The 23167-nt window shown below is 50.1% G+C and overlaps 1 protein-coding gene across 2 annotated transcripts; it reads left to right on the forward strand.

Annotated features, from left to right (window-relative positions):
* Positions 1-3878: 3878 nt before the first annotated feature.
* LOC135905201 (solute carrier family 22 member 7-like) lies at positions 3879-17228 on the forward strand. Of its 2 annotated transcripts, none has more exons than XM_070536247.1 (3): positions 3879-3978; positions 10576-11174; positions 15570-17228. In XM_070536247.1, the coding sequence occupies exons 1-3, from the start codon at positions 3903-3905 to the stop codon at positions 16977-16979; spliced, it is 2085 nt and encodes a 694-aa protein (XP_070392348.1). In that variant the 5' UTR covers positions 3879-3902; the 3' UTR covers positions 16980-17228. The 2 variants fall into 2 exon arrangements, with proteins under 2 accessions (XP_070392348.1, XP_065292292.1); XM_065436220.2 differs by lacking the exon at positions 3879-3978 and adding an exon at positions 10342-10376.
* The last annotated feature ends 5939 nt before the right edge of the window (positions 17229-23167 follow it).

Genomic DNA, 23167 nt, shown 5'->3' on the forward strand with positions numbered 1-23167 from the left:
GCAGAGACACACTCATAATGATTTACCGCATATATATTCGACCTATACTAGAGTTCGGTTGTGTGTTATTCTCCGGCGCCACGGCTTACAAGCTACGCCCACTAGTTTTGCTGGAACGGGAAGCGCTTCGCTTATGTCTGGGGCTACCAAAGTTTGTAGCCAACGCTGTGCTCTACAAGGAAGCACGATTACCTTCCCTTGAAATTAGATTTAAAATACTTACCGTTCAAACATTTATAAGGCTCTATGAATCCCCACTAAGAAGATCCCCGTCCATCTTCATCAAACAACGAGTGCAATTTTTTGGAGTCAGATGGCCACGGTTTCACACGCCACAAGTCATTGTATCGCAATCGTTATTGAATCCGTTAGACGTAAATATAAATGATATAATCACGGAAAACAGCCTCTCAAATTCACTAGTTATTACTTATGATGACCTATACCCAAATAATGCAAAGCAGCTTCCATCGCATATATTTAACGGCTTACTCCAGGATCACTTGACTCAACTCCACACTAACGTAATTATAGCAACGGATGCTTCGCAGAGTGAAGAAAAAGCAGGAGTTGGAATCTTCTCATCATCATTGGACCGGTCTTTTTCTATTCGGCTTCCCGACTTCACTCCAATATACCTAGCGGAATCCCTAGCTGTTGTCCTAGCTTTACGAAAGCTACAGTCTTCCAGGTCAACGGCGGTAATAATCACAGATTCTTTGTCGCTGTGCACCTCACTTACTGCTCCCGGCGAGACACACATATTGAAAACTTTGTACTCACTGGCTCCAAGTCATTTGAGAAGTTTGCGATTAATATGGGTACCTGGGCACAGAGGCATATTTATGAATGAGGTGGCAGACAGCTTGGCCGAGGCTTCTATCAGCGACCCAGTGCTTCCCCTTCTTCCAACGATGGGCTTTATCACGTCGGCCAGGTTCAGAAGATACATCCTTTTAACATCTCAATCGAACCCCAAATCATCCTTGGAACTACGCCACGTACAATTTCCTTGGAGCAGGAAGTTTTACAAAACAAGACAAACGGAAGTTACATTAACGAGACTACGTTGTCGAGTCCCATCTCTAAATTTTTACATGCACCGATCTGGTCTGGCAATATCCCCATTGTGCCATTTTTGCAATGCATTAGAGACGATTGAGCACTACCTACTGGAATGCCGGCGTTTCTCCACCATGAGGAAAATGAGTTTAGAAATTACAGTGCGACAGCTTGGCCTGCCATTGAACACTCCGGTACTACTGTCTTTCGGAGCGTCTGAGCTTGGGCACTCACACAGGAATGTGTGCTTCGCCTTAGAAAAATTTATTATTGAATCAAACCGATTTCATTGATGACCGTATTATTCTATTCATTCCTCCTCTATTGTCTCATTGATATTGACACGTGTGCTTATCTTTATCGGGCAACCACGTTTCGCCGCTTAACAACTGTAATCGCACAGCGAGGGACGCGCCTGCATGTATCCGACGTTTCTGGAAAGTTATCGACGCTTCTATCGGCGTGTCTGTTGTCGCCGAACCTTGTGCTATCAGATTTCATCGCGTGACACGAATGGTGTAGAACTTTGTGGAAGACACGCGGGTCCCATCAGTTAATCTGGAACATTCGACGACTGATCTATAAAAGCCGACGCGCTTGACCCGCTGATCAGATTTTCGACGATCGCCGAGCGTGTTCCCCGCTTTCGTTGTGCTATAAGTGTAGCCTGTTTTGTGGGCACAGGTTCGCCCAATAAAAGCTAGTTTTGTATTCCACCGTACTGCTTCTTTCTTCACCGTCACTACCACGTGACAATATATTATAGACAATTATTTTTTTTCCTCTACGTAGCATGACAATCTACTGAACCGTTTCGATTTTCCCTCGCCTAAATTCATGTAACAAAATTTTAGATTCTTACCTCCATTTTCTAAACACATAAGCAAAGTCTGCCCGACTCTTGGCCAATCCCCGCGAGGGGGTAAGCGCCACACTCATCAAGGACATCATCATCATCATCATCATCTTTCGCGTTCCTGCACCTATGTAGTCTTAAGTGTTGCGGCAGAGTAGTATTTTAATTCAAAATATTGGGGGAAAATTCATTTCCTGCCTTCTTACTTATCCTATTTTTAATATGCATACAATCTGAGATATTCGACAGCGCCACTTGTGGTAGTTAGCATGGAATCACCCACAAGTCTCGTTCTGCAGCAGAGCCTATTGAATGGTGCATCCAGTTGGATTCGCAGTTCCTGCAGCCAAGCGCACGGCGTGTTGCTCGTACGAGTCTGTGGACACCTTGTAACCCTCCGCGCGCTGGCCGCGCATGTGCCGCCGAGGCCGTGACAGCACGACCGCGACGGTGGCGTGAGCACACGTTGAGTATCAACATTGTTGTTATCGCAATAATAAATCTTCTTTCGTGAGTCAGCGCTTGCGTCTGTCTGCATTATTTCGATCACATCCCTCGACCCACAACAGACTATTTCCTACCTCGTTACTGGAACGTAAAAGCCCTTGTGTGACGTTTCTCAGGCCGCGGAAAAGGTCATGGAGGGCAAACTATCAGAACCCCCGATGCAATTCTGGATAATGTCGAATTTCGAACATTTACGAATTTTCCAATGACATCATTTCCAGCCTAACGGAGAAGCCGTAGCAAAATTGCGAACTCCACGATATGACCGAATTTGACGGCGAACCCTGACCGAGTGGTCGGCGCTGGTACCAGCCGTGCCGCCGTGGGCCATTTGTACACGGTTCGCTCATCTCGCAGAGTGAGTGGTGCTGTACAGCCGTTGGCACCTGCAGCTTCTACCGGCGACCAAAACTAGGGAAGGGTTTCCCTGCGGAGCTATGAATGTCAGGTGGTTCTTTAACCGTCGTGCGAATGTGTGGATTGTAAGTCATATTGCAAACGCCGCTAAAGGGAACGACAAAGACAATGTGGATAGAGCAAGAGCTGACTCATAGGACAAGGTTTATTATTGCGATAGGGCTTACACGCTACACTCGAAGCACGGCCGTGTGTCGTCCGCGATGCAGAGAGCGGGTGGTGTCGTTGCCCTCGCATCGGACGTTCCATTGAGCTGCGGAAGAGCAGGTGCCTGTTCGTACGTATCATCTGGATTATACAGGGTGTTTCTGATGCGAAAGTGTCAAATGGCCCATTGAACGAGAAAGCCGTCGTCTGTGGCAGCAAAGCGGCCCCTAAAATCACATTCCCATTGGCTGCGACACCACGTCACGTGCCCGCCTCTACAGGGGGGGAGGGGGGTATTCTGTAAGAGTCCACCTAGTGGACTGTCAATTTCGGCCTCTGCTGATTGGCTAGGGCCGCTCGTCTCCTCCTCACTCGACCGGCTGCATCCCATCAGCAGCGACCGAAATGGACTGTCCACTAAGTGGACTCCTACAGAATAGCCCCCCCCCCCCCCTCAGAGCAGAGCGGGCGAGGGCGATAGTGCGCCGGGTGTTGCGGCAGGGTAGGGGGAATTGCTGCGACGACACGTCGCCCTCGGTCTCGGAAGCATGTGTTCTCCTCGCGCTCCCAATACGCGCAAGCCCTCGCCTGCGCTCTAAACGCGCCTCAACAAGGCCCAATCAAAACGCGCCAAGCGTCTCAACACGCTCCCCTGCCCAAGAGGAGTTCATAGGTCGAAGGACCGCTCAGCGGCGTTCAAGTGGGCATTATTGCTTTCGAATTCACAACTCGTAAAAATAGCTTAGGTGTCCACGTTTACTTTTTATACAGAATTTTCGTGAAAACGCAGTAAACTCAGCGAATAAGCGAATACTATGCTCAGCGAGTACTATGGGAGGGAGACATATTGGCGGCGAGGAGTTACGGAGTTGCCATCTATCGGAAGCGCCTCGCTGGCGTAGTATGAGGGGTCATGCGGCGCGCTCCTCATAGGTTTTGCTGTCAGCGCTCACTGAAAACACCCCGCGAGAGCTCTCCCGGACATTTCTGTAAGTACTTTCGAAACGAGAGAAGTTTTTTACTGTCTAAATAATAATCTTGGGCAAACAGAAAGCACACAATCGTTTACAGACGCTATCTCTTTACCGACTACGTACAGTGAACGCCACTGTGCGCGGTCGCTGCGATGGAGTCTCCCGAACCGGCTTCTGGCGTGAAAGTTAGGTAAACGCTCAGAGCACACTATGTGAAATATGTTCTTATAGTGTTTGTATAACTAAGTGGGGCGTAATAGAACGAAGCCTCAATGCAGCAGTCGCGCAGATTCGCAGCGACCGACTGCTCGTCTGCATGCTTGTCCGCGCACTGTTTCGCTTTCTCCGCGCGCTTTTGCACCGTGCCATGAGCTTTAGGCCACAGAATACGAGCAATTTACAGTATACAAGCTACCATTGTTGCGTTGGCGCTATCAGAGCTGTTCAAAAATAATTTCATTGTAGAGACTTCGATGCCTACGGGGACTGTGATGTGCCGTCGCGACGATTCAATCTTTTTTTTTCTTCTAAATTCTTTGACCTTTCAATATTATTTCTCGAGTTGCGTCGCACTGCATATTTATCGATGTTCTGAGCCTGCGATTTCCCGCTCTTCTTTTTTTGTAATGCAGTGAATTAAATTATAACACAAACATGACCATATGCCATGCTCTTCTTTATTGTGCTTCTTACCGCTCCCTTTCCACTCCAGTGAACTTGCGAGTATCTATAGCATCGGCAAGTTCATAGACCAAATCGTTATAACATTAGTCGGGCAGCGGAATCGGGCGAGCGTCTCAGTGCGCGTTTTCCGAACATCGCAGACCCACCGCCGTAGCAGAAATCTTCCTCGCGTCTGTGCTTGTTGCATACACGAGTTATAGACGATGACTGTTTGCCGGTTTTATGTTTCGCGAGCCAAGCTTCACGCAGCTTGTTGTCCTGTGGCTACGTGTGAACAAGGCCGACACCGACCTCCGTTACGTGCGTCTGGCCTTGCGGCACCGAGCAGTAGCCTGCGATGTTGCGTGCCTTCAAAGGCAGCCACTACCTATTGTAGCGCTTTCAAGCGTTGTAAAGGGGACACTCGAAGCGGGAAAATTTCGCCACTAAATGAGTACCGCAGCGTACGAGGGAATTTAAACTCGTTTTCAGCTCGCTTCGGCGCTCCCGAAGCAGCCGACGCGGCGGCTATGCCCACGTGATCCCTCCCAGCACGTCACGCCGACGGTGGCGCCAGCTTTTCCAGTGGTGGAGCTCGAGGCCAATATTGCCACTAAGTGAGCTTCGGGTAATGAGCGAAAATTCATTAATCAACTTGATTATTCGTGCCTTGGGGTGTGTTTAAATGGCGAAATTGAAGGCAGCCACATTTTAAGAGAAGCTCATTGTTAAAAGATATTCAAGGTCACACCTAAACAGACATATTTATCATTGGATTTCACCGGTAAACCTAGGCAATATCGAGGCCGGGAGCGTCAGGAGCTCAGATTAGACCGATATCAGACCGAAAGGCTCCGTGACAAAAAGCACCAGGAACTTTGAAACTGAACGTCGCGGCCCTTAAATGGGGCCCCAACCACATCCTCGCACTTGGTGAAAAAAAAAACGCAGTCCGAGGACAGCATACTCTGCTGTCAACATCTCAGCCACATTTTGCAGTCGTGCGCGGCGCGTGGAGCACGCAAGCGGAGCGCCAAGTCAGCTTTCTCTCAAACGCTCTCTTTTCAACAGAAGCCTGCTACTCGCTCTTTCCTGGGCGCTTTCTTTCGTCATGTAGAATATGCGCGGCTGCTATTGGGAAATAGCTGATATCAATCGAGAAGGGTGTTTGCATCAGTGTGCCTTTTCCTACTGTTCCTGTCGTGCGACTAGCCGCTCGAACCACTATGCGTTTGTTCGCCGGCTTTCTTCACACTCCGGAAAACACTTTTATGTAGCATGTAGTGAACGACAGAAAGCTGTGTCGAGAATTTTTCATCTCGCTCTACAATTTTCTCGTCGACCCTTCGCATCTACTTTTAATATTTGAGATGTACAATAATTAATTCAGACTAATTATGTAATTAGGCGCAGGACGAGAGATAAATTGAGTACCTTCAAGCGACAGCAAACAACCTTACTTTGCTTGTGTGACATTTGCCTATATTTAAATCTTGTTGCATGATAGTTTGTCCACCCTGCATGTGTGTGTGTGTATATATATATATATATATATATTATTTATATATATCCACCGTTGGCTTACTTTCGATTCGTCTGCCAGTGTAGTGTTTCTGCCCCAGACTGCCTTAAATTTGGATTAATATGCTTTCTACTGCCAAATTCACTTTTGTTCTCCAGGAAGCGAATCCATCGTAACGCCACGAGGCAAAAGGTGACGAAATGGGAGGACATCGCGACGTTCTGGCACTCGCTCCAGCTTTCTCGGTGGCTTTCTGTGTCTGTGCTGGCGTTCGAGTTTTTATGCGAAGCATATTAGTAGAGCTCAACCCAGCTCCTCAAGCGCGGCGGTGTCGCCTTCGATACCACGTGACACCGTGACGTCACGACAGAGGAGAAACGGGGCTCCAACTCGCGCCGTCGCTCGTGGCGTCGCCTTCAAGACTGACCACGTGACACCATGACGTCACGACAGAGGAGAAACGGGGCTCCAACTCGCGCCGTCGCTCGCGGCGTCGCGGCGGTATATAAGCAGCTGCGCTTGCCTCTGATAGACGCTCACGAGGTGAGATGCCTCCTGGAGACAGAGCTGCTCGTTGGAATGAGAAGCGAAGGTTGCGGCGTGCTACAGAGACTGATGAAAAGCGGGAAGAACGTCTGGCCAAGCAACGTGCTCAGTATGCCGCTCGGCGACAAGTTGCTTACCAGTTTAGCCACCAATATGCTTCGCATCTGACTAGGCTTAACCAAGCTAAGCCTCAGCCACTTTTTTTTCTTCTTTTTCTGATTCCAAGATCCTGCACTCTCATTTGTCGCAAGAAAATTAAGAGTAAAAAAATATCACGTCACTATTTCATCGACGGCCCTTCTTTAACGCATAGAGTTTCATACTACTATAACTAGAGGCAAATCTGGCGATGCACTGCGTTCAACTATCACGGGAATGATCGGAAGCACATGGCTATGGATTGGTATTCTATTGATTAGTTAACTAGTCGACAGGTATCTTTTTTTGTTTGTTCTTGCAGTTTTGGTTTCGCTCCAAGCGCAGTGCGGCGCAAAGCTCTCTGTCGTTGTTCCCTTGTTCGAAGTGGCGATAGCGCGCTGGGCTAGCGGCTGGAACGATGTTTGTGCCGCGCTGTAGTAACGAAGCCCTGAAGAGAAAGCGACGGCATCGTAAATATTGAGAGAACGTGCTTTGACTGTTTTCGCCTTGGTTTGTTAAGTGTGTTACGTTGGCGCTGTAGCGTTACCTGCTTTATCAAACTTCCGAAGAGCAAAAGGAATGTACTACTAATACAAGCACAAAATACTATACGTATGTTCTATGCTTAGAACCCTTAAAGTACATAAGCCCCGTTTACATGAATGCGACAGTGGCGCATCGCATTTCCAAGAGCATTTGGGAAAGGCAATGCGACGCCGTTTACATGTAGCGCCTTAACTCTCGCGAGAACGTAGCGCCACATGGTGTCGTATAAGAGAAGTGCAACCGACTTCCGGTGTAATTGGTTTTCGGTAGTAGGCCGAGTGCACGTTGGTGGTTGAGTGCCAAGAAATAGAGAGATATAGTTTAGCGTACGCAACTTATAGCGTACGCTATAGTGTAGCGGACGCAAAGCCGCGCACGTGTTTTGCTGCTTTAGTTGGCCAGCGAGATTTTCGGATCTCAGAGGCCATATGCCGTCGTTGCGGCTATTTTCCGACTCTAGCGATAGGTAGCGCTGACATCTCGAATGTTTCTTTCGTTAGGCTTCGACTCGTTCGAAACGAGAAGCGATCTCGAAAACACCACAAGGGTATCCATAATACTCTGTCGTCGAAGCGGCCTGAGACTAAGCGAAAGCCGTTTACACAGTCATTTGCTGCGAACGAAGTGCATTTTACAAGAGCAACGCCAAATTCAATTCGAAGCGGGCAGCCGGGACCGCCGCCATGTTGATGGCTAATTCCTTCCCATCATTCCTAATGCGACGATCCTGCGTTTACATGCTCCGCGAGAGTCGGCTCGCGCCTGTAAATCTACCCTCGCCTGGCGCATTATTGCGATGCGCCTTCCTAGCGCATTACTGCTGTTTACATGAATGTGATGCGCTAGAAGTGTGATGCGATGCGACACTGTCGCATTCATGTAAACGCGGCTATAGGAAACGTGGGGTGTCTCTGCTTAAGTGGGGCTTCGATAAAAATGCATCGCGATTCTGCATCTGCTGAGGCTTTTTTGTGAGATGGGGCCGACGTTCACCGGTCCCCCGGTTACACGCCCTGCGCATTACACATGGTCTGCCCTGCTCGATTATTTTCTCCTAATGTAAAATAGAATATCGGCTTTCTCCGTTTTCTCTCTGATCCACACTGCTATCTTCCTGTCTCTTACCGTTGCACGTAACATCTCTCGTTCAGTCGCTGTTAGCGTCCTCAGAATGTGGAGGCAACTTACTGCTTTGCTACAGTTGTTTGACATCTTGTACATGCTTATATTTGCAGTGCGAGCCTTAAGTCTGTAAAGCTTAGCTGCAAACATGTGCTGGGTTTTTAATAACCTCCCATAACTTTTGTCTCCTAGTGATTCAGAGTGCAACAGAAAGACGGCTGACTGCTTGCGTAACGCACTTTGTTTGCTACATATATAAACTTGCGCGTCTAGTGGCTTGACAATCAGATTCAGGGCTTCATTACGCATTCCTCGTTTATGCATGCTCATCGAAGTGCGTTTCAGGACATTTGAGAAGACAAACTTACTTGTAGTAGGGAAAGTTGGTGCTTCCTGAGTATGCTGTCGCAAAACGGGTAAGCGCAAAGCCACGCCATAACAGATATTGGCGCGCGCTTCAGAAAAGCCGGTACTGCAGCATAGAATATAATGAAGCATACTCATGACGGCCAGCATTGTCGACTATAACCTACAAGAGGTGGTCTCGATGACGGTCCGCACTGCCAGCGCCCTCGTAGCGGAGGAGACAGCCATCGCCTTGGCCATCACCTCTAGTCCAACCAACGAGTACGTCACAACTATTACTGACTCCCAGGCAGCTTGCCGCAGCTACGCGAGAGGCAGAATATCTTCAATCGCCCACCGACTCCTCAAACAAGCCTCCCAATTCCCGGACGTTGAAATAGTGTGGACTCCAGGACACGAGTCCCTTCGTGGAAATCAGCGTGCGCACGCTGTAGCCCGAGCTCATGCCTCCCGGGCGCCACAAGAGAGGGATACGGCCGCATCCATGGAGCCAGTACCTTTAGAATACAACGCCATACTACAACACCACAGATTGAACCCGCCTCCACACAAGACCCTCACACGTGAAGATGCCGTAACATGGCGACAACTACAAACCAACACATACCCCCATTTAAGTAGACTACACGCAATACACCCTACAGTATATTCATGCAAATATCCCCTTTGTAATAAATACGCCTCCCTTTATCACACCACATGGGCGTGCCCCAACGTGAAGGCGGCCCCGCAAACACCCAACCCCACACCCTAGCAGTGGGAGGCCGTGCTGACTAGTTCGGACCCTCGTAACCAGCAGCAACTGTTGCGGCGGGCCCGGGAGACAGCAAGAGCCGCAGGAGCCCTGGACTAAGGGCGACTCCCGCATAAGCAGAAAGAGACCTGCTTGTCCTTTCTTTTTAATAAATGTTGCTCCTCCTCCTCCTCCTCGTAGGAGGGCACAAGCATCCCAGCTAACACTGCAGTAGAGCTGCTTAAAAGTACTTGCAGACGTTCAGCAATCGTGACAGCCGACGCAGCCTTTGGAATGAGCGAGAGAGTTCGCAAGTGCCTGTCGTCTACGACACTTGTAGCACCGCTCTCAAAAGGCGCAACACTTTCTCACAAGAGAAAATTTTTATTTCCATAAATATTTGATGAGTATTTTTGTATAAGCACATGCACGGTTGTTACTTCTGTTGTAAAAATAAATTATTATTCACTGGCCCCAAATCGCGAACAGAACTGCAGAACGATGCATACCCTGGTGTGCCCTGGTGGTGAACCGTGCTTCGATCTCAAAGCTAGATAAATTTTATGCAATGTATTGTGCATTATATAAAATACTGCAGAAGTAAAATTAGATGTTACGCAAAAGTATTTTAATATAGCTTCGTTTAGAGCGCCGCAAGGAAATGGTACTAGTTTTAAAACCGAAGTTAATCCGAAGCCTCTACTTCCCATCATTCCCAAGGTTGAAGCAACGCTCAGGAGAGGCCCCGTAGACACTATAGCCACATTTCCCTCTAGGGTATTTATTTAAAAACTCTATGACTACCGTTTCTATTATTTTACCGTAATACTTATCAGCTTCCTGGTTCTCTTTCTCTACTGTCAGTCGTTCTCTTTCTCTACTGTCAGTCGACGCTTTCTTCTTTTTTTTACAAGTACGTAATGCCGTAGACGGCTGTTTATATATATATTCCCCCGTATATTTACGACACTATCAGGTTTCTCATCCGACTGGCACCTTCAAGGGCGCGTGCAACACCCGGGACGTGGAAGAAGAAGAACAGCTGCCGCGAGTGTTCGCACGAGTCCTCACCTCTCGCAGAAGGCAGCCTGCCGAAAGGCGTCCGACGTCCTGCACAAGACGGCGTCTACCGACCCTCGAGGAAACCGAATGTCGGCCAGTCCGGGCAGGGCCAGCAGTCGGGTGGCGTCGCCAGCTACGTCAGCGCCACGGGCTGTATGGGCCACCCCTGGAAGCGCGGCAACTCCGGCGACCCCGTTGTCCGCGCGGACCCCAGAGAGTCTCATGCCTGGCTTCGTCTTCCACGACAACTGTGCTGCCGTCCAGGAGAGCATCTACATCGTGCTGGGCCACGGGCCGTACCAGCGCCGAGTCCTGCTGTGCAGCGTCCTGTCGCTGGTCGTGGCGCTCTCGCTGGCGCTGTCGGACCGCCTCACCAGTCGGCCCGTGGACCACTGGTGCCGACCGCCGGAAAACCTGGGCGAGCAGTCTGCCGACGCGTGGAAGAACATGTCCATCCCCGTCGAGGCTGACGGCTCGTTCAGCAAGTGCACCGTGTATGACCCGGCCGTTACGGTAAGCGCTTTAATTTTTCAGGAATGTCCCACTTTACAATCCAGTGAGCCATTATGACATCGAACTGCACTACCTGCGACAGTTCCTAACTTCATATTATAGAGACTCACATTTTAAAGCGATGCTGTTTTTTTGCGAAGTTTACGGGGGCTTCCTGACCATGGCTGCCGGATGCTGCCAACTTGTCGAGTGGCTCATACTTACGAAGAAAGCAGAATTAGGCGCCCGACTTAAGGTCGAACCTCGGTCCCCTCACGGCACCACAATGCGCTAACCATTAGGCCACAATCGCACTAGTGCCTTTACTAGGCCAACACGCACTAGCTATTTGAGATGACCGCCGCGTGTGTGACATTGCACATCACTGGTGCTCGAGAGCACGTACGCGCGCTCCACTTTCCTTTGACGCCGAAGGCGCGTAACATTGCGGTGAAATTATGCATTGCGGTGAAATTCGTAACATTGCGGTGAACCTACACAGTTCTTAAAGGTGAGGTCCTCTCACACAATTCAATACACTATATCGGTTTTATTAGAGGTGCAGATATTAAAACGGTGAAACCTAAGTACACGCTTCAAAAGCACGACTGAGTTTAAAATGAGATGGAGAACGCTGACGTTTATGTCCCAGTGTGAAGCAGAGTTCTTGATGTGCCTGAGTTCTTATTAGCAGCACCTATCAAGTCTGCACGCGATGGATTCGCATAAGTGATCTTCGAAAGAGCTCTCCTAACATGATAAGCAGTATGTCACATGCATGCGATTTCATGGTAAGTACAGGTTGCGTAAAAACTTTCGGGGGTTCTCATCAGCACGGAATTTCAAAATCTGTTTTGATAGTGAGCGCTTTGAGCTATAAAAAACATATGTTTAAATGCTTGTCAAATACTACCACTACGGCACTGCATGCAATAGGCTTCAGCTGGAAGCGAGTGCCCGAGTTTTCCGCCACTTCAGTCGTAATCCAGTTATTGCGCTGTGAATATCGGCGCCTAGAAACGTTGCTAGACGCCAATTGCAATTACATTTTGCACCGCGTGAGAAGCTTAGAATAAGATGCTGTATATAGGGAGGAGCCTTCGTGCAAAATTTTGCATTTGAAATACGAGCGATAGCACCAACAAAAGCAATCAAAAATAGCAATTTCTTGATACCGGAATTAAAAGAAAAGACGCCACCATTGGCGTTCGCCGGAAGTGACGAATGACCTAGACCACGCATTAAAAATAGACAGGACTGCCGACTTGTATTGGGGGCGAGGAGTTACGGGGTCGCCATCTGTCGGAAGCGCCTCCCTTGCGTACTATGAGGGATCACGCGGCGTGCTCCTCATAGGTTTCGCTTACGGCTCTCAAGAAAAACACCACGCGGCAGCCCACCTGAACATTTATGTAGGTACTCTGGAAAAGAAGGCAGTTTTTGACGGTCGATATAATAATCTTGGGCAGACTGAAAGCACAGAATCATTACGTACAATCGAATACGTACAGTGAACGCTACTGCGCGCGGTCGCCGCAATGCATGGAGTCTCCTGAACCGGCTTCTTGCGGGAAACGTAGGCAAACGCTGAGAGTAAACAATGTGAAATATGATCTTATAGTGGGTGATCTGTGTAGCCAATTGAGGCATAACAGAATGAAGCCTCGCAGCGATCGCACGGGTTCGTAGCGACCGACTGCGCGTCTGCGTTCATGTCCGCGCACAATGTTTTGCTTTCGCTGTGAGCACGTTTTCGCACCGTGCCGTGAGCCTTAGGCCGTAGCATATGAGCATTTGACAGCACACTAGCAAGGATTGTTGCGTGCACGCTATCAGAACTGTCCAAACATAATTTCGTTATAAAGACTTCTACGCCTACGGCGACTGTGAGGTGCCGTCGCAACGATTCAATCATTTTTTCTCTTCTAAACTCTTTGACATTTCAGTATTATTCCTCAAATTGCGTCGCACTGAATGTTTATTGGTCTTTTCATCGCGAGATTTCCCTCTGCTTCTTTTTCGTAATCCAGTGCATTAATTCATAACACAAACATGACTATATGTCATGCTTTCTTTATAATGTGCGTCTTACCGCTCCCTTACGTTCCTGTGAACTTGCCAGTATCTAGCATCAACGAGTTCATAGACCAAACCGTCATGACATTAGCCGGGTGCGGGCGAGCGTCTCAGTGCGCGTTTTCTGCTACTCACCTAACGTCGCAGTCCCGGCGCAGTAACAAAAATCTTCCTCGCGCCTGTGCATCTTGCATACCCGAGTTGTAGCCGATGGCTATCTGCCGGTTCTAAGTTTCGCCAGCCAAGCTTCACGCAGCTCCTTGCACTGCGGCTACGTGTGAATAAGGCTGACACCGGGCTCCGTTGCGTACGTCCGGCACTGCGGCACCGAGCAGTAGCCTACCGTGCTGCACGCCTCCAAAGGCAGCCACTACCTATTATAGTGCTTTCAAATGTGGTCAAGCGGACACCCAGGGCGGTAAAGCCTCACCACTTAATCAGAACTGCGGCGCAGGTGGGACTCCAAACTTTCGTTTTCAGCTCGCCTCGGCGCTTCAGAAGCAGCCGACGCGGCTGCTGTGTCCACGTGATCCCTCATGCCACGTCACGCCGACGGTGGCGCCAGCTTTTCCAGTGGTGGAGCTCGCCCCCAATATTGTCTCGCGCGAACGTGATGTTGTGGCGAGAATCATAGATGTCCCTGGCTTTATTTGCCCTCGTCTGAAAAGCAGTGTCAGCAGCGGTCAGCTTCGGCGAATTTTCTCGTTGTGAGGACAGTAATTCGGCTCTATGCTTGATCAACGGCTCGCAAATAGAACTGTGCGCACCCCTGCCGCTGTGATACTCTCGCCGCTCTACGCGCTTGCTCGCGGCCGCATCGTGCATATATGTCGTGCGCCACCATTCGAGCGCGCCGAGCTACGAAAACCTCAGTGGAACATCGATGGCGGAAAATAATCTTGATCATCTTTCCTTAATACGTACAGCTCCTTCGTAAATGAAAGCAAGCAAGCAAGAAAGAAAGAACGAAACAAAGAAACCCACTGAGATTATGCAACAGAATTTACCGAGTAAATCGTGCAAGGTTTCTAGCAGCTTGTTCATAATTTGCGCTTTAATTGTGTCCCAAATATTCAAAAACGCGAAGGCTGTTTCCTCGCAAAGGAGCATACCCCCATTTCATTCTGCCATCTTTCTCACTCCGCGCACGCAACTAAATGCTCGCATAGAATGAAGCAAGTTTTATTTCGCATACGATGTCATGACTAGCTATAAGAACACATAGTGCAAGACTGTTTTATATGTGACAGCAACATCGGTTTACCTCCAAAGGAGCACAAAACACATCATCTTTATTTCAGGAAATCGGCTTGCAGCCGTTGTTGCCTATACGGCTAATGTCACTTCGCTCCTCATATGGCAGGCTCCTTTAAGGCGTGAGCATTCTTTGAGGAGAACCCAAACAAAATCTGTCGATCACACGAAAAGTGTAATGCCTTGCATCTGCAGATTAAATGCGTAATTTGCGAATACATTTAATCTCTATAATAGTGTGAATGCAGATTATTGGTACCTTCATAAGTGACGCAGAATAATTGAAACCAAGAAATTAACAGAGAAAATGCCGATATGATTGCATTTATGCATACCCATGTAATACATAAGCCTCTAAAGGGAATGCATGGGCAAGCCTGTAGTAGAGCTGGGGTGGGCAAGCTTGCAATATGAGGATTGGCCAAATGAAAATTGGGGGTGGGCAACTTGCAATTTGCGAAGAGCTATGGAAAGAAGAATGATGGGTGTAACGCTAAGGGATAAAAAAAGAGCAGATTGGGTGAGGGAACAAACACGAGTTAATGACATTGTAGTTGAAATCAAGAAAAAGAAATGGGCATGGGCATGACATGTAATGAGGAGGGAAGATAACCGATGGTCATTAAGGGTTACGGACTGAATTCCAAGGGAAGGGAAGCGTAGCAGGGGCTGCAGAAAATTCGGTCGGATGAGATTAAGAAATTTGCAGGGCCGACATGGCCACAGTTTGTACAAGACCGGGGTTGATGGAGAAGTATAGGGGAGGCCATTGCATTGCAGTGGGCGTAACCAGGCTGATGATGATGATGAACTTGAAAATTCGAGGTTGACCAACTTAAACTTGGGGGTGGACGAATTTGAGGGTCTAAAAGCAATCTAAGTGGCATTGGAACGACAATATGCATGAATAGCCTGTTGCGTTCGCAAAGCCGAGCCACATATCTGTCTGGTATACCCAAGATATTCGGTATGTGTATATCTGCATGTACGTAATGTGTACATAAACGCGTGTCTAGTGAATTGAGTGAATAGACGTCTGAATGCAGTTTCAAAACGAAGATGCTTTCGCCCGGTCACGTCTCGTAGGACTTTCCGGCGACCAACAGGTCAGCGGCGCCTTGCCATAGATGGGACTACGACATCGCGAACCGAGGCGACAGCATCGTTAGCCGGTTCGGCCTGGTCTGCAGCCGCCTGTACCCGCTCAACACTCGCATCAGGGTCTTGTTCACTGTTGCCGCTCTAGTGACGCCTGTGCTAGGGTTGGCGTCCGACCGAGTGGGTCGAAAACCCGTCACTCTGGCCACCGTGATGGTTCTGCTGGCTGCAACCATAGGCAACAGCGTCTCCGGCACGTTCGCCTTCTACGTCTCCACGAGGACTGTGGTCCTGACGACCGCCAATGCCGTCTTCGTGCTCACCTTCATCCTGCTCTACGAGGTGACAAGGAAAGAAAGGCGGTTGCTGTTCACCCTCCTGGACACTGCCGTCGGGGCCACCGTGGTGCCTCCGTTCGTAGACGTTCTCAGCCTGCTGGAACCGCGCTGGGCGCTGATGCACGGAGTCGTCATCGTGCCCACGGCCATTTGGGCGGCCTGGTGCGTCTCCCTGCGAGAGCTGCCCGCCTGGCTGCTGGCCACCTGGAACGTGCAGCGCGCCCAGGAGGGCGCCCTGGAGGCGGCCAGCATCAACGGCCTAGACGCCAGCAAGGCGGCGGCCACCTTCCGGGCAATTCTCGCCCGACTGGTTAAGCTCGACCGGAGCCCGCACACGTCAACTGGGCTCGTCATGACCGAGGACACCGTGCAGTCCGTGAGGATGCGTCACCGGGCCGTGTCAGTGTTCCTGACCAGGCTGACGCTCAGCGCCGTCTACTTCCCCCTGGTGACGACGGGGCGGGCCCCCGGCTACTACTGGGTAGCTTTGCACGCCCTGCTGCTGGTGGCCTCCTACGTGGCCGTCGAATGGGCCGTTCTCAAGCACGGACTACGGGACACGCTGATCGTACTGCTGGTCGTCGTGAGCGCCTTCTGCGCCACGCAGACGCTGCTGATGTCCGTAGGCGTTCTCCAGTTGGCCATTCCTGTCGTGCACGCGGTGCTCAAGGTCGCGCTGTCGGGTGCCATCAGTGTTGTCCTGTGTTACTCGGCCGAAGTCTTCCCCACCAGGACCCGCTGCACCGGCGTTAGTGCGTCGTTATCCTTCGGTTCCGCCGGTTCACTCCTGGGTGTCCTAACGTACGCGCTGAACGGCCGCAAACCAGGCGCTTACTTCCACTCGACCGCAGCCATCATGACCGCCCTGAGCGTCTTCGCGGTGCAGTGGCTTCCAGAGGTCTTCGTCGAGACGCAGAAAGCGAAGCATCAGTCGGCGCCCGAGAGCGCCCAAGAGCGCAAGGAGGCGCTCAAACAGTCGCTGGCGCTTCCTGCCGACGGCGCGAAGAGGAGAAGACGGCGCAGGGAAAAGGCGAAGACGCCAACCAAGTCGCCGGCCTAACAATGGTAATAGTTCGAGTGCATGGAAGATACTGATAAAGTGGTGAATACGATGGACACATCCTACTAATCGCCGAATAGGCGCACTGCCATTTTGAAATTCATATACAGAGGGAAAAAATGGTGCAAGTTAACATTTATGTATAAGTTGTAAAGGCTCCTTTTGTATTTTAGAAATACGATAGACGTTCTGTATGGAACAACCTGCTGAAAGTTTCATTTTCTGTGTAATTACATAATTACTACCGGCTTGTTCTGTCTCCCTTGTGGAATCGGTGACACTCACTGATTGGAATCGTGTTAAGGTGCAAGGAGAACTACGTTCGTGAGCTGTAAATTGGGCCTGCAATCTCTCAGCAGGCGCCTGAACTGCGTGCGTTGCGCTAATGTACAATATCTTTAATGAAACATGCATATATATATATATGTATATATATATATATATATATATATATATATATATATATATATATATATATATATATATATATATATATATATATATGGTTACGAGGAGTTGCGGAGGAATGGTTTCATTTACAGGAGAATTGGACGGAGAATTGGACGATGATGGTAGCGTGATCGTAGCGCAGCCCGGCCTCTCCCACTCCTCGTTCTCTTCGTCTTCTCTTTCTTCTGTTCTTGTCCGTGCCTTTCGTATCTGTTACACTTCCCCGCAAGCAGACGAAGCCCGTGGGGCGAGTCAGGATGGACAAGCAGGGTAGAAAGGCTTCAGGCGAGCAATATGAGTTAGCTGAGTTCTGCTTGATCGCCGACCATTGCACAGTAGGCGAGCTATGACGTAAGTGAGTTCGCTCAGGCGGTCCACAACTACAAATGGGCCTGAATATTGTGACAAGAACTTTTGGCACAATCCACGCTTGCGTTGTGGGGTCCAAAGAAGGACTAAGTCACCTTTTTGCAGCGATACTTGTACGTGACGGTCGTCGTATCGCTCTTTCGAACGACTTTGCGAGGCCAGAGTACGAAGACGAGCTATTCGACGCGCTTCTTCGGCGAGACACAAAGTGTTCGATACAGAATCATCACTGTGCAGTACGAAGGGTAAAAAGTGTCCAGAGGGCTTCGCGGTAACCTTGCATACAGGAGATGAAATGGGCTATAGTTCGTGCTTTCGTGCTTCGCCGTGTTGTATGCATAAGTGATGAAGGGCAGCACGTCATCCCAGTTCTTATGATTGGAGGAGACGTACATGGCAAGCATGTTAGTCAGCGTTCTCTTTGTCCTTTCAACGAGGCCATTGGTCTGTGGGTGATACGGCGTGGAATGACGGAACTGTGAAGTGCACAAATGAAGTAACTCTTCATTGGCATCAGCCATGAGCTGGCGACCACGGTCGCTGATGATGACACGTGGTGGGCCATGACGAAGGACCACGGAACGCAGCAGGAAGACCGCCACGCAAGCAGCGGTGGAAGACAGTATGGCTGCAGTTTCTGCATACCGTGTAAGATGGTCTACGCAGACAATTATCCAACGGTTCTTGTTGTTAGATAACGGGAATGGACCCAAAAGGTCAATGCCTACTTGCTCGAACGGCGTACTGGGCGGTGTCAATGGCCGAAGGGGACCCGGCGCTGCGGTGGTCGGTCGCTTGTGACGTTGGCATGTTTCACAACTAGCGACATAGCGCTTGGTTGTTTCGTACATCTTGGGCCAGTAAAAGCGCTCCTGCGTGCGGTGCAGCGTTCGTACGAAGCCGAAATGGCCGGATGTCACATCGTCATGCATGGCGCGTAGAACGTCGGAGCGGAGACTCTCGGGGACAACAAGCAGAAAACGCGCTCCATGCCCGGAGTAATTAGTTTTGTACAGCAATTTATCACGGACAGTAAAGCGACCGCTGCCTTTACAAGTACGGGCGGCGACAAAAAGCGGATCAAGGGTAACATCGTCCCGTTGTTCTCGCTGAAAGTCTGCCGCGTCAGGGAACGTAGGAGTAACAGCAGCGAGACAGTCGTCAAAATTCTCAGCATCGCAGTCGGTAGTCGCAAGAGGAATCCGAGAGAGGCAGTCCGCGTCAGCGTGACGACGGCCACTCTTGTACGATACCACAAACGTATTCCTGGAGGCGCAGCGCCCAACGTGCGAGGCGACCAGAGGGATCACGCAAACCGACCAGCCAGCATAAAGAATGATGGTCGGTGATAATCTTGAATGGTCTACCGTAAAGATAACATCGAAACTTTTGTACGGTGAAAAGGCTGCCAGGCGTTCCTGTTCCGTAACCGTATAATTGCGTTCAGATTTGCTCAGACAACGGCTGGCATATGCGACAACATGTTCTGCGCCACTGTGACGTTGTACAAGCACCGCTCCTATCCCGATTTCACTGGCATCAGTGTGAACTTCAGTCGGGCAAGATGGGTCGAAGTGACGCAAGAGGGGTGCTGACGTTAGCATAAACTTCAGTTGAGAGAATGATGCGTCACACTCTGGTGTCCAATTGAAGGATGCATTTTGTCGCAAAATACTAGTCAACGGATAAACGATATCGGCAAACCGGGGCACAAAACGACGAACATACCAACATAGGCCAATGAATGAGCGGAGTTCTCGTGCTGACTGCGGTGGCTTGAAGGAGCTCACTACTTCAATCTTACGAGGACCGGGTCTGACGCCATCCTTGTCGACTAAGTGTCCCAGGACCAGTGTTTGACGTTCGCCGAACCGACACTTTTTTGAGTTTAGGACCAGTCCAGCTTTCTCAGTGCAGTCGAGAACGAGGCTGAGGCGTTCGTTATGTTCTTCAAACGTGCGCCCAAATATTACAACATCATCGAGGTAACACATGCATATCTCCCACTTTAGACCACGTAGTACTGTGTCCATGAATCTTTCAAAGGTGGCAGGAGCATTGCAAAGGCCAAAAGGCATAACAATAAATTCGAATAGGCCATCTGGAGTCACGAAAGCGGTCTTTACCTTGTCGGCAGGGTCCATAGGTATTTGTCAATACCCCGATCGCAAATCAAGTGTTGAGAAGTAAGAAGCAACGTGTAAGCAATCAATGACGTCATCTATTCGTGGTAGTGGATCGATATCCTTCTTCGTCACTGCGTTTAGATGTCTGTAATCCACGCAGAATCTCCAGGAGCCATCTTTATTTCGGACCAGGATTACTGGGGCTGCGCATGGACTAGATGAATCTTGAATGACACCTTTGTTCATCATCTCCTTGACTTGCTCAGCAATAACTTTGCGTTCGGACGATGACACTCGGGAGGGCTTCTGGCGGATGGGGTGTGCTGAGCCGGTATCTATTTTGTGACGAGTGCGGGACGACGGTAAATGAAGGGGTGCATCTCCATGCGTGAAGTCGAATGCAGCCATATGCCTGGCAAGGACATGTACCAGTGCTTGCCGTTCCGATGTACCGAGACCCTTGCTGATCATGTCAAGCATTAGCTCTTCAGAATGGCGATTATCGCAAGGAGAGCAAGCTGTAGAGACGTCCGTAGTTAGTGCCGCTATTGAGCTACATGCGGCTTCATCGAAAAGAGCGATTTTAATACCGCGAGGAAGGACAACCGGCGTGGCGGAACGGTTCAGCGCCCACAATGTGGCGACTCCTTTCGTCATGCACACGACAGAGCAGGGCACAAGTATATCTTTTTTAGCACAGTTTATGCGAAGAGGTCTAACTACAAGGTCAACACAATCAGCCACGAACGGGCGTCAGGCACCACGATGGTGCAATCACTTCATCAAGAACACTGAGTGTGTCTGCGTCCCTGTCTTCACCACCCGAGCTTTGTTCAGAATGTGCTGATATTAATAACTTGTTCAATGATATTTCGCCACAACCACAGTCCACGGAAGCGCCGCACTGTTCAAGAAAGTCGATACCAAGAATAACATCGTGCGAACAACGAGAAAGAACAAGGAATTCCGACACAAACACTTTCCCAGCCAACGAAACACTCACAGCACAAACACCAAGGGGATGAAGCCACTCACCGCCTACTCCACGAAAGGTAGTACCGTCGTTCCACGAAAACATAACTTTGTGGCCTAGACGGTTTTTGAAATTGAGGCTCATCACAGACACAGTCGCCCCAGTATCCACTAACGCCATGGTCGGTATTCCGTCAATCGAGACATTCACTTTGTTTTTGTGCATCACAACAGGCAGAGGCATTTCTTGCAAAGACCGTCCGGGAACCACACCTCCATTGGCCGCGGATGCTAGTTTCCCGGCGGCGGTGAGGAAGAACGGCGCCGAGGGGATGGAGAGCGACGCGGTCGGCTATTTTGTGGCGTCAAACTCCGGTCAGATGCTGGCGAATCGCTGCGTCTTCTCTCGTGTGAGAAGTGATCCCTTGGAAACAAATCGGTCGTCCGCAGGTCATATGAAGTACGGGTTCTGGGTGGCGAGAACATCGATGGTGTCCTACGTGATTGACGGGCTTGGCGACAATACCGAGCTATATGGCCTGTGGAACCGCAGTTGTAGCACACGGGAGGGTCGCGGTTCACAGCGTCTTCCTCGAAACGAATGGTTGACGGCTGCGGGCGGTGAGAATGTTCGTGGTCATGTGGATAACGTGTCTCTGCTGCTTGCTGAAATCCGGTATATCTTTCATAAGTCGCGTCGTGGTAGTAGGGTCGGTGCTGTTCTTGTAGCGGCCTGACAGAAGTCGCAGGGCCTCGGGGATAAAAACGCGGCTGCTTTCGTTGTGGCCGAGCGTCATAAGTAGGGCCTCTGTCGTAGAGACGTGGCTGCTGTCGGGGCGCGAGTTCATAATCCTCAGTGCACCTTGCCGCAGGATACGGGGAGAAGGATGCCACATTTGGCTCAAAATCTGGTGGTAGCCGGAAGCAAGGAGTGCCTGGATGTGTCACTTGCGCGTGCAGGCTGAGCTCTTCCCGAACTATTAGTCGTATCGTTGATGCCAGATCGAGGGGCTGGTTGCTGTCCACGCTTGCAACTGTGGTCACATTGGCTAGCCTGCCAAACTTCGGCGTGATGCGCCTCGTCTTCAGTTGCTCGAAAGTACGACAGTGCCGAATGATGTCAGCGACGGAAGCCAGGCTGTCTTTTGCAATGAGGAAATTGTAAACATCCTCGGCAATTCCTTTTAGGATGTGCCCGACTTTGTCCTCCTCGAACATTACGGAGTCCACCATCCTACACAGTTTGATTACTGCCTCAACGTAGGTCGTGCAGGTTTCTCCTGGTACTTGCGCACGTTGCAGTAGCGTCTGTTCTGCCCTTTTCTTTTTCGTCGCGGAGTAGTCGAATCGCTCTTTGATTTCCGAAACTAATCTTCCCCATGTTGTGAATGTTTCCTCGTGGTTGTCGCACCATACCAACGCAGTATCCGTTAGAAAGAACACGACGTTAGAAAGCTGAGAAGCGCTGTTCCACCTGTTGGCGGCACTCACCCGGTGATAATGGATGAGCCATTCCTCGACGCCTTCGTTCGATCTTCCGGCGAAGGGACGCGCGTCTCTCAGTTGCAGAACAGAACTTGTCGGGGCAGCAGTTAGAATGGGCCGTTGTTCGTTTGCGTCGTGGGACATGTTCAGCTCCGGTGAATTCGGTGGGAGTCCAGCAAGGCGACGGCTCCGTCGAAGAACTTGTGGTTCAGCCTCCGTCTTCGGGTGTCGATTACCCAGCACCTTCCACCACAACTGTTACGAGGGGTTGCGGAGGAATGGTGTTATTTACAGGAGAATTGGACGATGATGGTAGCGTGATCGAAGCGCAGCCCGGCCTCTCTAACTCCTCGTTCTCTTCGTCTTCTCTTTCTTCTCTTCTTGTCCGTGCCTTTCGTGTCTGTTACTATATATATAGATATATATATATATATATATAAAGATATATATATTGTAGCGAAGAAAGACGCTAGTGGGTTCAGCGCTACTGGCTCTAAACGGTAGTGGGTCGAGCGCTCCTGCACAGCAACGGCTCTCGTGCTTGGAAGCTATGACTGCCCCGCCCGTCGACGTTGCGCTGCTCCGAGCTCTGCCTAATAAACACCTTTATAATTGGTGGAGTGTGCGGGGTACCCTCAGACGATCATCCTGGAACTCCGGTTTCGTACCCTACCATCTACCATGCCCCAAGACGCCTCCCAGCAAACGCCTCCTCCTGCACCCACTGCGTGTCCCGGGGTGCCTCGTCATCGCGACCTTCCTATCTACACTGGAGCAGACGACACT

The sequence above is a fragment of the Dermacentor albipictus genome, chromosome 3, assembly GCF_038994185.2.
Source record: "Dermacentor albipictus isolate Rhodes 1998 colony chromosome 3, USDA_Dalb.pri_finalv2, whole genome shotgun sequence".
Lineage (NCBI taxonomy): Eukaryota > Metazoa > Arthropoda > Arachnida > Ixodida > Ixodidae > Dermacentor > Dermacentor albipictus.